General features: G+C 44.7%; 1 protein-coding gene across 7 annotated transcripts in view; it reads right to left on the bottom strand.

Moving 5' to 3' along the window:
* LOC1281513 (uncharacterized) overlaps positions 1-22,002 on the bottom strand; it is a 179,594-nt gene that overhangs the window by 27,698 nt on the left and 129,894 nt on the right. For 4 of the 7 annotated variants that reach the window (XM_061644099.1, XM_061644102.1, XM_061644101.1 and 1 more), the window contains one exon: positions 2,323-2,387. The exons of 2 other annotated variants lie outside the window; for them this stretch is intronic. In XM_061644099.1, the coding sequence (XP_061500083.1) occupies positions 2,323-2,348 (26 nt within the window). In that variant the 5' untranslated portion in view covers positions 2,349-2,387. Of the gene's footprint in view, positions 1-2,322; positions 2,388-7,386; positions 7,456-22,002 lie in introns of those variants that run through there. One more of the 7 variants, XM_321435.5, reaches the window with a different exon arrangement.

Below are 22,002 nucleotides of genomic sequence, written 5' to 3'. Positions count from 1 at the left end.
AAGCGCGTGCGGCCCTTCAAATAGAAAAATCTGAGCTGGCAATTTTACATCTTCCTTTTGTGTGTGACTGCTCCCCCACCCCCCCCCCCCTCCGCACCTTCTCTTTTATCTCCTATCACCGTACCGGCTGAATAAATTTGCAATCTTTCAAAATGAGATAACGCTTGTTACGCGCGCGCGCACGGTCGAAGTGTATATAAATAAATGATTACTTAATATTCAAGAGTCATTCTCGTCGCCTTTCGTTCCTGCGTTGGTTGAAGTTTTTTCTTCTACTTCTCACCCCTGCCCGTACCCTGCGGGTAGGGTTGGGACAATATGGCCCCTTTTAGGTAGCCGCTCAACCTTCTGGGTTGATCCTGTGCCCATTGCCATCCATCAGCTGTTGTGACTTTGCTGACACCCGCTTTATTCTTTCTCGTGGCTGTAAAATTGAGTTTGCTCATGGACGGGTGGTACCGTGCGCGATACTCACGAAAATTGGCCTGCAAGGGTTTTTGGGGCTCTTGCCCTTTTGTTCCGCACGCAGTGTTGGTAAGTGGTTATGGGGATTTTTTTTTTTCGGAAAATGATTCTTGTGTGCGAGAGTGGATAAAAGTCATGCTGTTCTGGATTTTTTTCAATTACGGCAGCATAGTTAATGGTACTTTCGGCCAAATATGGGTACTACTTCTAGCTTAGAGAGCGTTGGAGAGCATCCTTGAAGCTGGAAGTAACTGAATCTGCGTAGATTAGTTAAATGGTAAGTAAACGATCGGCAACATTTCTTCCAGTCACGATGATCTCCTACTTACAGACAAGGGAGTGGACGATATTTATAGGGCAAAACTTAAGTGAAAACAAGCACAGTGTAAGCAATAAACAACAAGATTAACATAGCCTTCGCAAAGATTTGATAAACTGAATTGTTTGTTTAAATCAAATCACAAAGCATTAAAATTAATTAAACATTAAACCCTGTTTTCAGCGCCTCTAAGTGTTTTTGATAAAATATTTAAAGCACATGGGCTTAAACACCACAATGAATGCCAGTGTCAAAACAAGGATAAAGTTTTGAATGTAAAAAAATACACAAAAATAAAGTAGAATCCAAAATAAAATAAAAAACGTTTATTTATTTGCATTGAAGACTCAATCTTCATCGAACGTAAGCTTTTTACAATTACATCGCGAAGCGTAATATTATTGAAAAACAACAACCAACCATACATTTACAACAAATCCACAAAAAGGAATTTTTATCCCTTTAGCATGAACCATTCCCGTTCGCGCCGAGTCCAGGGAGCGAGAAAGTTTTCATTACAAAACCCTTTTGTCTTTTTCCGAGATCCATGCAAAACTCCCATTACCAAACCACTATTGGCTCGCAGCGCAGCACAATGAAAGGACGGAAAAGCACACTTCAAAGCACGGATTCGATGGATTCTGTTCTTCTTCTTCTTTTTTGCAGATAATGCACCTTTGGTATGGCTCTGAGCCACTCAGCACCAGGAGCAGGAACGGGCAAGACATCAAGCAAACACCATCGAGCGGTGGCTTTGACGACCGGTGCAGGCAAGGCAATACCGATTCATTTACACTCGCGCACCATATTTTCTACCCACGCTTTCCCGGAAGCTCATTTCGGGCACGTAAACAGCATCGGAAGTGCGGAAATAGCACTCGCTGTTCAAACGGAGCCTTTTCTGCACTTTCTTGTTCATCGAATTCAGCATTTTTTTTTTTTTTTCGTTCATTTGTTCGAAACTTTCCAATCGTTCGCTTTCGAATAAAAGTTTTTCAAAAAGTAATCAACTCACTTCGTTCATGCGTCGTTTCCCCCATTTCGAGGTGAATGAAGTTTTCGGAAAAAAAAGCTGCGTTCCATTTTGGTAGAGGCATGGCTTTATTTTTTATTTTTGCTTCCTCAAGCCCATTGCCAGCTACAATTCCACATTGATTTCCTACGGCAAGGTGTGCGATTTTCACTCTGATCGTTGCTTTCTCCCCTTCCCTCGTTAACGTTGCCGTACGATTCACTTCATATCGTTTCATCCGATTGCCTCTGGGTTTGCCGATCAGTAATGGTTTCGATTCTGCAGAACCAAACTTTCACGCGCGTTTCCGCGCTACCATTCTTCCGGGTGAACGCTTTGCTAAATGCACTTCCTACACCTTCGCCCGTTCAATAGCGCATACACAAACACACCTTTGCACACACTGCTGTAAGGTGAAACTGCTTCAGTATGCAGATTTAAACGAATAAAATGTGACAGATTAAAATAAGGATGAATTCTAATAAGCCATCCAAAAACGATGGCGTCGATGGCCGGGGACACTTACATTTTTGCTTCCATTTGCTTCGGCATCTTCTATCGGACGAATCGGGAACGATGGGAAAGCATTATCTAGCGAGCGAGGGAAAAGTAAGAGAGAAAATGGAAAAAGGTTAAATCGAAATCATTTCTTCGTTTACTTCGGGTGAAGTAAGTTTAAGGAAACGATTAGCAACGGTGTGCCTGCGAGATGGAGATGAAATCATGGACAAAAAGATCGAGAAGGCTTGAGCGTGATAGGGAAAACAAACGGATAAACTTTCCGCTTAACCTTTGATGATCGAATTCGGTTTTCGGTACCGGGTGGCCTTAAAAAATGGTGATGAATTTGAATTTTAGATAAGCGGCATGAGTATGCAAAATACTTTCGAGCCAAGTGTTTGCCACCGGTTTGGTGGGTCAGGCCGCGGATGGCAGGAGACGTGTGTACCAAAACTGCGCAGAAACTTTTCAAATAATGCTCCACGCCAGAAGGTTGGACAACGTTGGTTGAGTGGAATATTTCTTACAGTAAATGAAAGGGAAAAATCACTTCGGGGTTTTCCTGCCCTGGTTTGCTACCAAAATTCGTAGGAAACGCATGCTTCGTATTATTTTCCTTTTTTTTTGTTTTTCTTTTATAGCAATGTCACTCGTGCTCTTTCATCGAACAAAAGCTTTGATTTATTGTCTCTTTCTCTCCCTCTCTATCTCTTTCCGTAGACACAATCCAACGCAAACACTTCCACATCGAGCGGGTAAGTGGGGGCAATTTTCCGTCAAGTTGAGTGAAATCTAATCTCACTAATGAGGAAATATGACAGGCTTACGACAACCCACCCAGCATGTCGACAGCAACCTCCCAAAAAAAAAACACCCCAGCCCAGCTTATCCACAACTTTATTCACCGGGACCTGGGATAATGTGCACTCGAACGGCACGATCTGAAATACGTCCGTAAAGTGGCCGTTTCCTTTCGCAGCGGGCATTTACAGGCGTCCCCCGGTCGTGCCCGTTTGGTGGGGCTTATCGGATTGAAAATCATGCCCAGATCAAACAGCCCCCTCGCCTCGTCCACTGCAAAGTATCATTATTTTTATTTATCAAACCCACCAAACGTCTTTTGTGTTGGTCCGTGTGTGCGATTTTCGTTCAAATGTGCCCATTTTTCGGTCCCTTCGCTCATCAGGCACGGCTCGTGAAGGACCCCAATATTTACGGGTCGGATTATCGCGGCTGTTTTGGGATGGCTAGATTGTAGGAACTATGGGGGTTCCCGTTGCCCGTATCGATCGGGAACGCTAACGTTCGTAAAACCGCTCCATCCGTTTGCTCCTGTCCGTATCGGCACCACGGTTCTCGTGCCAGCAACTGTCAATCGATAGCAAGCGAACCGTATCTAATGAAGCTTTCAGCAGCAGCAGTGGCAGCAATGGCAACGGCAGCAGCAGCAGCTCACATGTCTGCTAGCAGAGGTCCAATCGGAGGCATGGCAAACACGGCGTACCGATCCCCGCTATGCTGCGAACATTGCGCTGGAAGATTGTAGATAGCGCAGGGACACTTGGGTACGCGGGCCTATCGCAACCGGAGGGAGTGGACACATACACACACACATACCGTGCATCACGCACCAGGTCCGCTCTCGGGCGCACGGGACACGTTCGTTTGTTCATTCATTTAGTGAATTGAAAAACATTTATTTGCTTGCAAAAGCTCGAACCGTGCGGTGAGTGGAACGGCAACAGCAGTAAAAAAACCTTCTCCAGAGAGCTGTACTGCCTCTCATCGTGCAGGAAGTTTTTGCTCTTCCGCATGCGTGGTCCCAGTAGTGAGCAAAAGGCCGACTGGGCGCGATAGGAACCTGCTAAAGCACCAATCGAACGGCGCACGTACCGGGACGGCGAAAGGTTCGTCCCGGGCGCGCTTAGACCCAATCCCCCAGCCACTCAATCGAATTCACGGCCAGCAGGTTTGGGTGAGTGGCCGAAAAGTGGTAGAAAAATAGAGCAAGAGAAAAATGAAATAAATTAATCGAATCCCCGCACCCGGTCGGTTTGTTTCCTCCCCGTTTTCATCAGCCTGGGTCCTCGGGAGCCTGCAGGGCTCGATGACAGATCGAATCGAAATCGGCTCGGTTCATTTGATGGACCAGTCCGCAACAGTTCTGTGCCCTTTCGAACCGGACCGAACATTAGTCTTACCCGGAGCCAAATGGGATGGATAAAACGCTCCCCGGCAAAAAAGAGGCTTCGCCTCCACCCGGATAAACCATCACCCAAATCCACACACACATGCAAACGCTCTTTGCGGTGCGTTCGACGGTTCGTTTTGGCTGTGGCGAATTTTGCTTCCATTTTACCAGCGCTCGGGCCGCAAGTGAAACAGAGCGCCCGTCTCGCCCCCGCCAGTGATTTGCGGTTCGGTCCGTGTAGCGGGAGTTTTCGTAATAGTTATAACTTATCGACAGATTGATAAATGTTCTCCCCCAGTCCAGCGACACCGTGCCCGAACGCTGCTCGAGGGAACAACCGCTCGACAGTTCGACAGCTCGTACAAGGACACTTAAAGGGAGGAGCATTGTAGCAAGGGGGCCGTGCAAAAGTCAACGTGAAAGCTTCATTCGTTCAGTGAAGCAGTCTTTTTTTTGCGTGTGTGTTTGAGGGAAGAGTAAATGCCTGCTCACATACACACACACTCAATTCACTATTAGATGTGTTATTTCAGCTAGTGATCATACCAACGATGATGATGATGATGACGGTTCAGGTCCAGCTCTGGGAGGAGTGGGAGGGGTTGTCGTTCAAAGACGAAGTGCTTATTCATCATTTTTGCCACAAATAAACTTACGCACCCGACCGGAACCGGAACACAACAGTCAAAGGTACCGGCGGGACTGTACGCCGCGTACCGATCGGAAAAAAGCTCACGTAATGAAATGACTTTCCGTCCCTGTTGGGGGGGGGGGGGGTGGTTTGGCCGCCAGCAGAAAGGTTTTTTTTGCTTTTTTTTGTCTTGTTGCACGGGCTTGGGCTGTATGTGCGTGAGATTAAAAGAACAAGACACCACACAAAACCACGCACTGTGTTGGTCAGAAGTAAGGCTCGAGAAACTGTCGCAACGCATAGCGGTACACAGTGGTGATTTATTGGGGCGAAACGTAGATCAATCAGCACTGTCTGCGGATTAGATGCGTTGACAAATTTGCTGATTGAAAGCCAACCCGGGGGCGATTTGGGCCGCTTGGGGAAGGTCCGGACAAACGAGTCTCGAGATGGCGGTGGAAGTTTGCTTTGGCATGGTTTGTTGATATTGTTATAAATAGAGCTACTCTATTTGGTTTTGATAACAGTAGGTGTTTTAAAGCACAAACAATACACTATCTCTTACCTTATTGTTATCTTTTACTCTCATATAAAAGCATGGTATAGATTTTCTAACCATAATTGTTATTGAAGATACAATATTCCCAAACATCCTTTATCTCCTTCCGCAATCAAAAAAAGATAGTCCTTAACAAACCCAACAAAACCCTCATATTCACCATGTGCACAGTGCACTCACCAACACCATCAGCCAGCAGCAAAAGAACACTAAAACCGGACACAGCATATGCACATTAACGGCTGTGTCTTATGGGTCTGTTACGAGTAGCCCTCGTTATGTTACAACTTACGATTGCCTAGGGAATGGCGGATTTCCTGCGGGCAACCACAAGCGGCTGGCCAATCCTGTGGTCTACACGGTCGGGCGAGGAAGGAAGGAGCGAAAAACAGAGCCCATTAGAGGGACAAACAGCTAGTCGACGCTTGTAGCAGAAGACATAACCGAAGTGACTGACCTTAAGCCAGCACGCACACAAACACCAACAACTATTGGTCCCTTGTTCTGTAACTAAGCAAAAAGGGCTGAAGCTTCGTGCTATAATTATTGCACCAACCAAGCGGGTTTGCGGGAGCTACTGGGAGTGCAATAAACCTCGCCTACATGTAGGTCGTTGTCACATCACACACCACACACACAATGCCGCTGTGTGTATATGTGGCCTTTTTACGATGGTCTCAAATAAACAAGTTATTAAACAATTTTCGTGTTATTAATAGTAGCCGACAGTAGGAGCGTTGTGGCGCCCCAGCACAGCTTTATGAGGCCACATAAAAGAAGGGGAGGGGGGCCATAAAATTAGGAACCGGCTCTACCGTTTTCTTTTGCCATACGTCAAGGCACGCGCACACTGTGTGCGGTGGTGGCCCTCGGTGTGCGATGTTCGTAAATATTAACAACGTTAGGCGAGGCGGCCCCAGTCTCGCCGTTTTTGCCACTGACGTTTTGTTTTCGCCAGTTTGCCGCAACCACAGGACGGCCGGAAAGCAGGGCTAGAAGACGAAACGATAAAACTCCATTAAATGCAATCACTAATGTGTAGCACTTGATTGCGGGTTATTTTATTTGTGTGTGTGTGTGTGTGTGTGTCGGGGTAATTTACACAGGGGCTTCTGGCGATGCTAATTTGTTTGCCCGGGCAACACTTTCTGACTGCTTACTTTATTTAAAACACACACTGAATTTGTGCCCTCTCCATGTCACGCCACCGGTGTGCAATGTATCGTGCGGATGGGTGTGTTTTTGAGAAGTAAATCTAAATTGCTTTCCATGCGTGGCAAATCTCGCGTCCCGATGTCCGCAAGGGATTTGTCACCCAGCGCTCACACACCTCCACTCACCAACAGCTTTCACGTCAACTTCACACGCCCAAGCAAAAGTTAGCACAACAAACCAAAACGAAAATCATCAACCCACACCGCGAGCGGCTAAAATGACGAACGGTGACGGTTACCATGGCGAAAGAAAAACATATCTACCAGTCCCTCCCCGCCGGCAGAACACACGTTATTGCTGCTTATGGTTTTTCCTTTCACCGCTTTCCGCTTTGGTGTCTGTTTTTTTTTTCTTTCTTCTTGTGCGTGTTTGTGTTTGTTTCAGTACTTTTTCCCTGGTCGGGGAAATGCCAGCACAACCCAACACCAGCACAACATCCGATCCATAAACAGAGTCTAAAATCATTTTTATGTTCACGCATAATGGCACCTACCCTAAACCAATATCCAGGAAGTAAGGACTCTGACTCTCAGGGTAGTGCAGCAGAGAGTGGAGCGTAGAAGGGAAAGTCAAACGGGAAAGGGGATGAAAAAATGGATCCTTTACTCTCGACGAAGCGAGGCTCCTCGCTGGCGCCAGAAATAAAGTGGTGATGAAATATATATGTATAGATATACACACGCACACATACGACGCTCTACTCTCTAGCGGCTACTCTGGAGCGGCCCGGGTGAAGAAACAAATCTGTGTGGCAGATAAGTGGGTGAAGAAGTTCGATGCTTTTTTGTTGTGCTGGGAGAAAAGCAAGTGGATAAGCTTTTCTCCCTCACTTGCTTTATCGTTCGGTATTTTTTACGGTGGACCATGCTCAAACACTGACAACACGCTGACAATATTGATACTTTCATAAGTGAAAATGATTAAGTTTTTTCCTTCTTTTTTGCATTACACTACATTTTCTGTATATTGATTTTTTTTATAACAGTGATTGAAAAGTAGTTGTGTAATGTTTGGTACTAAAAATAAAAACACACGCCACCGTCAATTGCTACTCTCTGCAATGAGACACTGGTTCGTCAAGCTATTTTGAAATTTGTTCGAGTCAATTCCCGGAATGTTATTCCCACACAAAAATAGAGACAAGATGTGTAATGCCTCACTGACCATTACGGCTGGCACAAGCTATGTATATGTTGAAAGTAAATCCAGTCCAGCACTAGAAAAAAACCAACAAAAGTGATAGAAGGCGATGAAGGCCTATCTACCTACGGGGAAAGTTTCGTTTTACTGTCATGGGAAAAGCAGCTTAGAAGAGAAAACACTTAAAAGCTTTCCATTTCGATGTACTGATCCGTGCAGAAGCATTTGTGACTGCGAAGGGCCGGCAGCACTGCCCAAAGGTGACAGTTCAGCTGTAGGATTTTTAGAGGAGTGTGTGTGTGTGTGTGCTGGAAATGTAATAGAATATGGATCAAGTGAACAGATCCTGAGGAGTGGACAGTTTCTTCAGTATTCCAAACGCCCGAATTGATCTGCTTTCTTAGCTGCACGGCTTTGTGTGATTAGCCAAGCCAAGATGAATTTTGAACAGATTTGCTTGATTAAAAATGAGTTTTTGTTCCTTTAAATGTTTCTCATTTTCAGCTCCACCACTCTTGATTCATCAAACAAACCGATCATTTCGTTCATTAAACAATCCCGAAACAATACCCGCGTTTCGTCCAATTCACTGCCAACAAGTCCGTCTCTTATGCCTTTGTGTGGTGCTCACACGATAGGTGCAGTCATACGTTACAACACAGTGTAATCAAATCAGGACCTCAAATCATGGCCCCACAGCCGCAGCCCGGGTCGCATCCCCTTTCCCAGTGCCGGTTTCGTTCACCCCAGTGAGGCTCATATATCTAATGATCTAACATGTGTACCAATCGACAATGAACAACAAGTTCATCCATCAGCAAACAATGGGTTTTGCGTAGTCAACAACGGCCGGAGCCACGTGCTTCGGGCCGTTCCGTGTGCCCCAAAACCGTCATCGTGATGTCAGCCAAAATGTGTAACGCAGCCACTAACACAGCCAAACAGGCAGAAGGACAAACCCATTTCGCAATTTGTCAGGGATGGGAGGCGAAAGGGGAGGCAGCAGCGAGCAGGGAGCAGAGCTGGCAAATGGATGGAGTTTCGCGTTACGATTGCGCCCCCAGTCCGCATGCCGACTGTGCGTGGCTGCCTGCGAAGGAAATGTCATTACCACCACTGCGAGGATAGACACAATGTCTGCGCATCAGAATCGTTTTCTATAACAGTCGGCACAGTTAGGTGCTCTTTTATTTCGGTAAACGCTTGCCAGTATACACATTGTAAAAGTGGCAAACTGTGTATGAGTGTTGGGTTAAAACGGGCAATGTGTGTGTTGGATTAAGTGATGAGAGCTACGAAAATCAGAAACAGAAATCTTTTAAAGTTCACTTTGAATATTTTGCTCAAAAAGTTTCGTAACAGATGATAAAAATTCAAAACTCTGTGCACAACCGGTCTCCGTTTTTTTTGCAAATCTGTCAAATTTTAATTTTAAATTGCTAATATATTGTGTGAAACAATCAAAGCTGCAAAGGTAAAATAAAATATTTTGAACAAACATTTTTGTACGGTTTTATCTCTTTAAATTCGCTTGAAAATCTCAATTCTTTTTATTTATTACACATTGATTGATTGAATATTTTCCCTATTGTTTTATATTAAATGTATAGAACAGTATTTAACTATACAATGTACCTTATTTATCATGTATCCTACATCATCATACAGCAATGAGGTACAATCTCTCTTTTATTTCCTAGAACCTAATCAAATACGTACTAAACCATTCCATCGACTGATTTTATGCAACAACCATTTCCATGCTTCATTTCATTTACCCTTATACCATCCACAAAGCTCCCATAAGAGCCACTTTCCATCACCGAATCACCCGGCACTAGCCGTCCAATCACTGTCAGTTGATGGGTTTTCCATCATGCACTTCCGGGTAGCGGGAAGCTGCTGGACTCGCTGAGGCAGCGCAAAGCTATTTTAGTATTTTTATTTTTATTTTGCACTTCCCAAATTTCATCATCCACTTCATCACCACCACCATCATCAGCGATTGGTGGACCCCGCCTTCCCCTACCTAACACACCCAATCATTCAACTTCATTGTTTCGCGCTCTAAAGCTCCCGAACGCTGCCCCAAACCCTCCGAAAGCCCCCTTCAATGGACGGCCAGCCCTGAGGATGAGTTACTACCGCAGGGAAAATATTACACTCCACCATACAAGCTTTTAAAGAGCCACAAAATAAAATCAAATCGCCCACAGGGGACCACTAGCGTGCCGGATCATCTTGCAACCCTGAACCAACCAGTCCTAGAAGGCCGGCATGTGTGTGTGTGAGTGTGTTTCGCATTTGCACACGCGGTGGAAGCTGTGGTAAGATTTACACGCCACATCTCACGTGTGTGCGAATGCCCCAACCGCACAGCGAGCAATCTCGGCCCGGGAAAATAGACGGGACCGTGAGTAGGCCTCCCTTCTGAACTAGTCGGGAGCAGAGGTCTCGAAGGAGCCATACTTTCTTTTTAGAGACGTTTGGCATTTTTACCAGCGGTTGAGAGGTTGCCATCATTGTGGGAGACCAGGACGAAAGCCAACCATTTCCCTGCCTGATGCTACGCTGCTTTGCCCGCGCCTTACTATGATGATGAGAGTGATGAGAATGATGATGCCGGTGATTGTGATGGTGTCTATCGGTTTAGGCAACATGGTTGCCAGCGAGCGAAGGATGGGTAATAAATTTTACAATCCTTTGGGGGATTTGCGTGTAATTTGGTTTTACTCCCGTGTTGTGTTTCTTCATCAGCGAATAGCGTTTGTGCTTTTGGGGTGAAGCCATTGCCGCGGGACATAGCCAGGCCATCAAACATGGCGTAGGCTTTCAAGGTTATTTTAAAGAAAGCGAGGTTAGTTTGATATATAACCGATGTACATTTTGGGCTTGAGTATTAGGCCACACCCTGACAATAGATTCATAATGATTGGTGTATCGAAATAGCATTAATAAAGAAATTAAAACAAATGCAGTAGCTAGATGAAATAGTTTTCCAGTTTACTAGTTCATCTCTGATTTAAAAAAAAATGATATAAATACTGACAAAAGATCTGAAAATAACAACATTCATCAATCATGATCATGATGAAAATATGGCATAAAATGGACGGATCTCGCGTTACTAGCGAGAATGCTGCTTTTTGCTTAATTTCATTGCAATAACCAAGCAGTAGCTGAATACCTATACCAAAATTGAATCAATTTTATTACATTTTACTGATGTATATGTCATTCTGCAAACTATACAAAAAAAAATAAACACCTTTAGCGAACCGTTTCAGAGCGGATTAAAACACAAAGCCACTCTAACAGGCGATGTATCAAATTTAAAACAATTTATTCAACATTCTCCATTCCGTTCTTTCTCTATCGATTCTCCCGTTGCAATACCACGACGGAAGGCTAGTCAATTTGAATGTAAAATCCATGTTCTATGATTTATTCTACAACAACTATTTGCTTGCCCGTGCCCGCTGCTTTGTTTCATTTGCTGGTGCCGCCCCGCATCATCATCACCTTTTGCTTTTCGCGATTTGTGTACCCTTAACCGACCAACCCCATCGCTTTTCATCAAAACGCGTACAGATGATGGACGTTGCACCTCCACTGTTAACTAGTCTATGAAGCGAACTCAACAATAGCAGACATGGAAAACAAAGCAAAAACACATACACACACACACACACACAATGAAGCCCCTTTTCATCCACGAACGAATCATGCACAGGGAAACCAATTCCATCCAAACGCTGCGTACGACGCCCGGACAGAAACGCTTCATCACAGATTGGCATCGACACTGGCTGCAAATAACTGTATTTTCCGCCCAGCATAGTTTACCGTCTCTCGTGCACACACACCCATACACACACACACTGGACACTTTTGTCCGTGCATTCCTGCAGTGTGCATACAATAGGAAAAAAAGGAAAAGACCGGAGCGACAGAGTGAGAGCAAAATCAATTTGTCATCAAGCAAATTCAATTCTCGGACCGAGTCGAAGCAGAATTCAAATAAATGCATCACTTTTATGTGCGTTGCAGAGTGGGTTTATGTGTGTGTGTGTGTGTGGGTATTCGAATGAACGAAAAGCTCGTCCTGCAGGCGAGACTTTCCACGAGCGCTGAACGGAGCGGGAGCGTTTGTGTTTGATTTTTATGACGCTTCATGGTGAAAGTATTTAAAATCGATTTATCACTCCTCCTCCCCTCTCCCCCCCCCCCCCCCTCTCCCTCCAGCTCGAACCGAATGTGTTTGGCAAAATCTTAATTACCGAACTGGTCCCAAAATGGGACCGGAACTGTTTGTTTGTGTGTTTGCGCTGCATTCATTTTCCTGTTTTATGTAGACTTTTATCGTGTGTTACGATTGATTGAATTGATGGACATGTTAAAGCATTCGAGATGTGCATATGAATGTTTCATAAAGTTAGGTTTGCTTTTATACTGGGCGGCTGAACTAAGCGCCAATAATTATAAGCCGTTGACTACGGTAACTACGTTACTAGTAAAGTCCCTTAATTACGACAGTCGCTTGCCGCATAAGCGCTGCCAATCGAATTATCGGTACACTTTCCTCATTGATTGGAATAAATAGCAATAGAACTACACACACACACACACACACACGCACAAACAGAATAGCGGAAGCAAAACTTGTCCATGACACCATGAAGCAAATCATCGTTTTAAAAAATGAAGTGAGCACATTCAAAGTGAATGGGAAAAAGTTCCATCGTGTGCATCGTCAGCTCTGAAATTATCCAATATCTTTGCTCGTTAATTTATCAACTGATTGCACTTCATCCATCCAGCGCTACAGAAGGCGCCGGAGTTTGAGCTCGATTGCGCTTCATTTCTGTTGCTCGTCGAGCATCCGCTTCGAATCGGAATCCTTCGCCCATTGCGACCACTTCCCATGAGCTTATCGATTCCGTAACCGTTACCATAAGCGAAACCATATCGCTCGTATCGTGTACGAGCTGTAAGATGAAGCAGTACGCAGCGCATATTTTCCCTCTCCGATATCCCTCCCTCCTCCCCCCCCCCCCCTCCTTCCCTCAGGAGAGTTGGGTGGAAAATCGTGACCAGTGTGGTAAAACCCGAACCGTGCGCGAATAAATGCGCTTTCCAGCGCACCCTCCGGCCGGTGCCCCGACCGACTCAATAACGATGATGAACGGATTTCTTGACGGCAGGCGACACCGGCAGTGGAAGGATGAATTTGTCGGAATTTCACCGGGACAACGATTTTACGCGCGCGCGGTGCCACGTCGCGCCAAAGATAAAGCGAGGGAAAGCTCACGGAGGTGGAAAAGTTGCAACGTTGTTTTGGTCTGTTTTTTTTTTTTTGTTTTTGCTCCATCTACTACAACTACTCCCGCACATAACGGCTGGGTCTGTGCCACGCTAGTTGTGTGCTTGTTGTGAAGCACGGAAAAGTAAACTACTGCATGTGTGACTTTTTTGCTCTTCCTCTCCGCTCATCACCATTCCCATGCCCGTCCGTGCTCGTAACGATGGAGAATCGAGATTTGAAGAGATGAAGAAAAATGAAGCCCAGCAGAAACTCCCCGGTGGCGGAGCAGGGAACAGGGTATGGGAGGGGTGGGGGACTTGGATGCTACAATAACAATTCGTGACGAACGAGCTCTCTGGAGGAAAGTGGACGTACGTGTGCACAAACTTTGCTCCAAACCCTTGGCTGTAAGGTAAGAGCGCCTCCCGAGAGCATCAGCAAAACACACACACGCAGTAGCGCCAACTCACAGAGAGAAAGCGAGCAGGAGACAGGAGAGACAGGAAAAAATAAACTCCAAAGTCCTTACCCAGCACGGAAAATGTGTATTTATGATTTCTCGGCTAGTTTATGCTCGCCTGCTCGAAAACACAGTACCATCCCAACCCGAAGGCGCACTAATTCCCCGATCTTATCATCTGAAATATGATGGGCACAATATGTTGGGAGGAATGGAGTTTTTTTTCTTCTTCTCGTTATCCTGCCCGGCGTGTGTGCTACACTTGGCTTTTCTTGCGCTTCGCCGGAATGGCTTAACTATGGGAGGTCGTTTAAGAGTCGTATAAAGTTTGAGCTAGTGACAACGGGAAACGGTTTGATTGTTTATGAGTTAATAGTAACTGGGGAAGCTTTTAGCCTGCGATTTTACTGTTTCAGACTGTTATGCGGTACAATGGTGCTCCTGGTTGCTTTCACACAGCAATATTCGTTTTTATCGTAACAGCACACAGTTTTTGTTTTAATTTGTATGTACGGCCAATACTACGGCCGAAGCACATTGTAATTAGTTCGATATTACCTAATCCTAACATAAAGAAGCAACAATTTGTTTCATTCATAAAGCAGCGAAGCTTTCAAGAGCTGAATTCAAAGTTATGACACAAATCATTAAAGTTTAAGGAGCTATAAAGTGTCTGTTTCTGATTATTTTTTTAGGAGCATAAGTATTTAACCCAACCAACAAATCCTGGACGTCAATCTGTCCTAACAATAGTTTTAGTATGATTACGTCTATGGTCAAGAGATTGTAAATCTAACAATAAGCAACATATACGATATTACAGAGAAAAAACACGTAAAACGTACCATCTAAACCGACGCTGTACTGAATCGATTCTATAAATCCATAAAGCTGAGGATGGACACCAAAGAACACTGTTTAATCCTAACATTGACCGGACGAGGTAAACTTAAAGTGATTTTATACACCTAGCATTGGTAAATTCATGAGATTGTCTACATATGAAAACAAAAATTTGGTACATTTTTCGAGATATTTATGACTTCACATACTTGATCAATATGCTTGAAAATAATAATGTCGATTAAGTTTATATTTAAATTTTTATTTATTTATTTGAACTATTTTAACATTTACAATGCCAAACTGCATTTTTACCAACATGATGGGCCGTTTTCAAGGACTGAAGACAGTTTTATGTAAACGAATTACTTTTGCCTCCAGAAAACCATGGTTGCTACAACTTATTTGCGATATAAAAGTCAAAAGCAACATTCAAGAAACTGTAATCAGTAGCAGAAACATTACATGTTAAACTTGTTGCAAATAAAACTTTTCAGTACTGACCTTTGCTTCACATTTTACTCAGTCTCGTAGCAATTCGCAACAAAAATTATTCGCAGCACACAAAGGCAATTGCCTGACAGTCTTCCCGTTTTCAACCGTACCCAGCGCTGACACAACATCTTACCTCAGCCGTTGGGCGTCGAAACCAGATGAACGACGAATGATAAGCGAACACCATCCGGTCCAGCCCCAGTTCATCGGTGGATCCTCGCCCCGTCCCATTCGGGGACAGGGACTAGGAAAAAGATGAAAGCCTACTTGTGAGTGAGTGAAAATATGTTCAACCGACAGCAGACAAAGACGAACTAGAAAGCTCAATTCCCTACGCAATAGTACATTCTCCACTCCGGCACACACACACACACGCACGCACACTGGCAAACTATATCGCACTTCCAACCCTCGCAAACACAAAAGGCTCAAAGTTTATTAGATATTAGAAAAGTTTGCCACTCCTGTGCCGGAACGCATCCCTAAAACGACCCACCAACGAGTCATGAGTACTCGGTGCTGTCCAGAGTTCGACAGACGTTTCGATGCGCTCCCTTCCCACCGTATCTAGTGTACGAGTGACGAGCAGGAGATTTACTTCGCCCGCGGACAAACGCACATCCTTTCCTACGCCGCCCGGACCCGGTTACACCGAAACTCTTACCATAAAGCTAACACAACTTCCCCGAGGGGGGAAGGCCAAAGCGCCCGAATCCCCTTTTGTTTGGAGCGAAAGTTTTCCCTCGCTCGCTTCCTCACTCCACCTGTACCTTCTGTGGAGAGTTGGAGGTATATGGGGATCGTACGAATGTAAGCGGGCAGAAAAAAGTATGGCCGCACGGGCGGTGCGATATCGTTATCACTAGCAATAATTATGCTAAGCGCGGATGAAAGTTCTTCACGAGCAGCTTTTCCTTGTTGGAAGCGCTGTTTTGCTTTCCCTTTTGGCTTCTTTGTGTGTTAGTTAGCTAGTTTGTTTGTGTGTGTGTGTGAGAGTGTTGGCTGACTTGGACGCTCTTTTTCCCACCGGTACGGCGGCGAGATAGCCATTAATTAGCTTCGCCCGGGTGTGCCGGGAAAACAAATGATTATTCTCTTTGAAGATGGTTATTTCTTTCGCGAATTGGCACGGGCACGCCTGCCCGACGTGCCTGTTTGCGCGGAACTTGCTGGCTAACTAATTTCCAGTGAGAGAAAGGCTCGTTGGAGAATTAAAAAAAAAAAAAACAACTTCCACCGTCAACACTATTGGGACAGGAATGTGAAGTTGGTTTTCGGTCCGTTTCAATTTTTGCATTCCTTTAGCATACAGTAGAGGTTGAATGAAGTCCTAATTTAAAAGGACACCAGCTGTATACCAGCCTTTTCATTGTGGCATCTTTTTTTTTAATAACCTATGATTTTTTAAATGAATTTTTGGTCTTCTATGTCTCTTTTCCGTAAAGCTGTATAAAATATTCATGGAAATGAGACGATGCCTCTAGCAGAGCTATAATTGAGTATAACATTCCGGAATCGAAGTTGCAAATCATACTAAGATGTTGAAGCAAAAATTCAAATGAAACCGTACAAAAATCATTATCATTTTTTCTGTCTCTGTTCCCACACACATACACACAGATTTAGCTTAGAAAACCAATAAAATCAATTGCACGAATGAAACAATGAATTGAAACAATCGCGACTACCATATCATTTGTTTCCTGATGCGAGCGCACAGATAAAATGTCCAGCCTGCAATCACGAACAAATCTTTGGCATGCATTCCTTGGCAACTGCTACGTGAAAGAACTGCAAGATCCCCACGAGAAGCACACTATCGCGCACACACACACACACAGAAAAGAAGAAAAAACTAATGCGCACTATGTGCTCCTGTGCGACCACACATTCATTTCCCACAGTGATCAGAGTGCTTGTCGTCCGTCCTTCTCATCTTTGCTCAGCCTTCCTCCCATCCAGCCGCTCCACCCGCGGCATCGAACAGCGCAATTGAACGAATTTCGAACCCAAATGCAAATGGCTGCTGGTAGCAATATCTCCTCCATGGTGGCTGGCACCCGAATGCGGGATGGAAAATGGGAAAACAAATATTTTCATTAATTTCAGCTCGTTATTCTCCGTCCGGGCGCGAGCACTTTCCGTTAATTTCAAATGGGATTTGGTCATCGAAGTGACACACACCGACACCGACCGAAGCCAAAAGCTCCCCAGACCTCGGTGGCTCGGGCTTGCTGTGGTGAGGTTTTTTTTTGCCTTCATTTCTTTTTTTTTTTGGACAGCGGTTAGGTTTTTGCTTGACGGAGGCAACACAAAAAAAAACCCGGAGGAAACTCTCCCAGTTTGTGTGTGCTTATTTTTCTTTGGTTTTAATTTTGCCACCGTGCACCGGGCGGGCAGTATGGGCCGTAAATTTTGCCAACCGAACGAAGCGAAGCGGACGCTTTTTTTTCTGCGCCTCTGTTTTAAAGAATTTCATCTGCCATTGGTTCCGTTGTGTATGTTGAAAGCTTAGTGCGCTGCAAGATGCGATCTAACTACGTGCGAAGAATGCATAGTGGCACACAGTCAGTTGTCCCTGGCGAACAGAAATGTTTTCAAACTGCTCAACTGCTGTACCCGCTCAACTGCTGGATCTGGGTCGAATGGAATTACTGAAAGTATTATGGCTTTAAACCAAAGGTACAAATAAAAATTTATACTTTCATTCCGTAACTCTACTCAGACAATTCATTAACATTATTCGCACAGCGTCTAGCGACGTTCGGAGGTTGAGGATTCCACGACCGGAGCCATCTCGACGCACATTTTATTCGTGGCCCGTGAATGGTAAACGATTTCGCTCACAATGCAAACTTATGGGTATCATAATTTTGTCCATTTGGAAAGAGCGGAGACAATTATAGGAGATAAATTTTCATTCCCCATTTCGCCGCTAGCCCGGTTTCCCGTAGTGGGACTGCCTCCATCGGGGGTTTAAGGAAGCAATAAAAATCGCTCAACTTGGGTTTGGGCTATGTGGAAGAGAGCACCGAACAGACATTTATTGTATGACTTTGGTACGGCTGTGTAAGGTGTAGGTTTCTTGCCGAACAGTGAGCTGCAAAAAAAAAAAGAAAGCTCCCCAAAAAGCTCGCACTGTCTTCGAAATGACCGAATGGTTTAAGGTAAGCTGTGATACTGCTTTACAGCTGAATTGGTATTGATGATGCTGGGGGAAGGACCAGTGTCGTTGGTATGGGCGAGAAAAGTTGGCACAATCGAAACAATATTCGTTGACAGTGTCCTTTCATACAGAAAGAACCCTGACCGAATTGATTTTTTCCAGAGATAACCTTTTTTGCGTTAAAAATCCACTTATGAAGAAGTAAGTTCCAGCGCAGTCCGTAACATTTCTGCCAGGATACGGCTTAATGAAAACATACTCACAATTTAAATTAAAATAATTTCTGTGAATAAAGTAGCGTTACAATCACATCGATATTGACAGTAAAAGTGCAATAAAAATCCAATTACACTCAATTCATATTGAGCAGAATAAAACCATCCGGGAAACGAATCCCACTAAGACACGTTCGCCTCAACTGAACAGGCTTGATTTCAATTATCTTGTTGTAACAAGTTACGGTGAATTCCAACTATGCTGATTTTCATTCTGCCGCAAGGGTCACAGATTTTATTTTTCTTTGGAAAATTTTATGCAACAAAAAAAATCAAACTTTACAACAAGCACTGGAGAAAACAAAAAAGAGGAAACTGCCACTACCACCAACGAGTCAGCGAGTATTCCAGACAAGCCTCTGCCACGGAGAGGAGAGCTGAATAATCCACCCCCAAAGTTTTCTCATTCAATTTCGTCCGTTGATCCTTTTCATAGTGTAAAGTTTTCTTTCTTGGAATATATTTTTCTCCATCCTCCTTTTCTCTCTTTCGCTCCTGCACCGACAAACACGCAGCCAAAACCCTTTGCCGTCATCGTCTGGAACGAGATTTAATCCTCACCCTCATTGGAATAGCTCATGAAGTTAATCCCATTCAACTCTTCCTGCTTTCCTGCAGAGCACTGCACTGCACACAGGCCAGATTTGTGCACCATCATCTCGTCTAACTGTACAATGTAGCTTCCTTTCACCAGAAACACACACACACACACACATGAATACAGATGCCTTTAGCCAGTCACAGGGATTGCAGGGAGACACACCGATCGTGATGTTTGTTTTGCCGGTTTACTCTTCCACCCGGCCGGACACTGCCAGTAAAATGCATGCATCATGGCAATAGCAACGTACTTGGCCCCGTGGAGAATGAAAAGTGTCCCGGTGACGCCCCAATGCCCATTTCCCTTTGGCCGGACTTTCATTTGAGTGAGCTGCTGGCTGTGTGTATGAGCCAGGGGATGCAACTATAACTCACATCCTCCCGCATCATAAAAATAATAATCACAATAATCCTCTTTCCTCTGAGTGGCACAGGCAGAACACGAACAAAAAAAAAAAAAAAAGACTCGAGAACTAAAAGAAAAACTGCACACATTTCAGCCAGCTGCACCGGCCATAGCGGTCCGGCCAGACTTTGCTCTTAATAACAAACTAAACGAGCAAAATAAAAGCAAAAGCTGTCGGTGGGAGGGTGACAGCAGAGGACATAAAAATAACACATTTCTTTTCAGGCCAAATTGCGGAGGATGTACCCGTGGTCGTACACCGGCAATTGTAGAATCTCAGCCACTTTGACCTCACGCTTTCAAAGGGAGGGGTTTGGCTGCAAACGTGTGTCGGAGCGATGGGCGAACATTGCCACCCCTTGCTTTTAATACTCGTCTAAAAAGCGTCAAACGAATGCTTCCACAGGAAGGGAAGAGGATTCGAGCTGCCAGAGGAAAAAAAGAGAGTGAAAAAACATCGACGAGACCAGGGAAGCAAGAATGGGATTTATCGTGTAGAACGAACGAATACGTGCGCCCAGCCGTCTCGAAGTGAGTGGCCAACAGTATCGAAGCCGTAAGGAAAATCTTTACTTCCTTCTTTCATTTTCTTGCAGCCCGAAGATGGTCCATAAAAAAGTTTTCCCATGATTCCCCAGCCATGTGTCGGAACGTTCAACCCTCCTCCGGTAGATGTTATTCCGTTTTCCCTTTTTTGTTGTTGCTACAGTTGTTTGGGGTGTTGGCTTTGGTACAGTTGCTCTGGTTTTTTGCCTTCGGAAATGGAAAGCGCTGCATAATTGAAGGTGCTGGATGTAATAACCCAGCCTCTGAAGTGGCAAAAGAAAAAAAAACGAAAAGCGAAAAGTGCAACAAAGGTGCAAAAAACAGGAGAGACTTCAACGTCACTAACCGCAGCACCTCGACAGTGGTCGGTTGATGCACACAACTGCATCTGGAAATTGAAGGTTCAAGCGCCCTCCCAAGAAAGTGCCTTGAATCACACAGCAGTGTAGCTTTCTTTTGAAGAAAGCAGAAGCCGACAGCACAGACAGCAGGCCCACAAACACCTGACAAGTAGTGCAGGTACAGTTTTTGCGGTGGCTTTTTTGTAGTTGCTTTCTTACTAATTTGCATTTTATTTACCCTGCTTTGAGGATCTTCTTTGAGGTGTAGCGTTGAGATTGAGTGCCATTGCTCGGCCAATGGTGATGATTTTGCTCATAGACCATAAACGATAAAAAGAAGATAACTGAATGCGTTGCATTTTTTGTTGAGTAACGGGAAATAATACAAAAATTGTACTTCTATGTCATTTCCAGGTATGTATTTAATGTCTTTTTCTTAAATAAATCAACTAAATGAACGAGTTGTTGTTAATTTTAATAGGAAATAGAAAGTGATGATAAAGCCCAGTATATTTTGATCTCAAAAACTTGCAATCTTAGGCACACCGCTTCAGTGTAACCTGCCCTTATCGATCAATATAAACAACCAAAATTCCATACGGAGATTTTTTAGAATAACACTCATGCAAAGTCGAATTACTGACACAGTACACATAAAAATGCACGAATGCATGAGGTCATAGCAGCGTGAACAGTTTTGCCAGCGAAAGGAATTCCGATCGGGTCAGCTCCGCGAATGTTACATCTATTTCCAATGCTTCAATCCTGTTGGAAAAAACAGCACAGTCGGTTGCACACAGTCGGGCCCAGCACGGACGCAACAGTCTTTCCAAGAACCACCGTCACTCGCACCGATCATGATGGAACGAAGCGGCAGTTTCGCCGTATTTTGCCATTTTAGTAAGTGAAAATGTTGCAAAAGCACCTTCCTCGGAACGGTCGCCCGAGCGCGCGCGCACACACAAACAGCCCAGGTGGACTTAACGAGCGCTGACTGTTATTGTTGACGGAGAGTTTGCGGCCATGACCAGAACCCCTTTTCCTGCTGTCCACCAGGTCCAACGGGTTACTTGGTAATGATGTTGTTCCAGCAGTTCGGCTTTGGCTTTTGTTGTGTTTTTCCATGCCGGAGTGCGGCTGTGCGCTCGGAACCATCGGCCGGCTGCCGAGATTTACATTGTGACTTTCCTATCCACAGCTCCGACGGATGGAGAAAATGAGAACGTCAACAGAGCGCCCGGTCGGCCCGGGACTCTCTGCACAAAACGTCTTTGTTATGCCGCCATCGCAAGTACGTTTGAAACTGTAAAATAGGATTACATTTTAATCCCCTGCACTATGCGGGTTGCGATAATCTGCCCGTGTTTGCGAAGGCCCCGCACACAAAACAGCAGCAGCAGCAGTACCGGCACTACTTTGTTGACGCAGGCAAGAAGGATGACTGTGTACGAAATAAAAAAGAACAGGAGGACACTGACCAAAATGCACAAAAAAAACCCCATCACCACTACCGAACGGAGAAAGTTTCGAAT

This window comes from Anopheles gambiae, chromosome 2, assembly GCF_943734735.2.
Source record: "Anopheles gambiae chromosome 2, idAnoGambNW_F1_1, whole genome shotgun sequence".
NCBI lineage: Eukaryota > Metazoa > Arthropoda > Insecta > Diptera > Culicidae > Anopheles > Anopheles gambiae.
The sequence above is the reverse complement of the archived record's forward strand: the minus strand, read 5'-3'. Positions and strand labels throughout refer to the sequence as shown.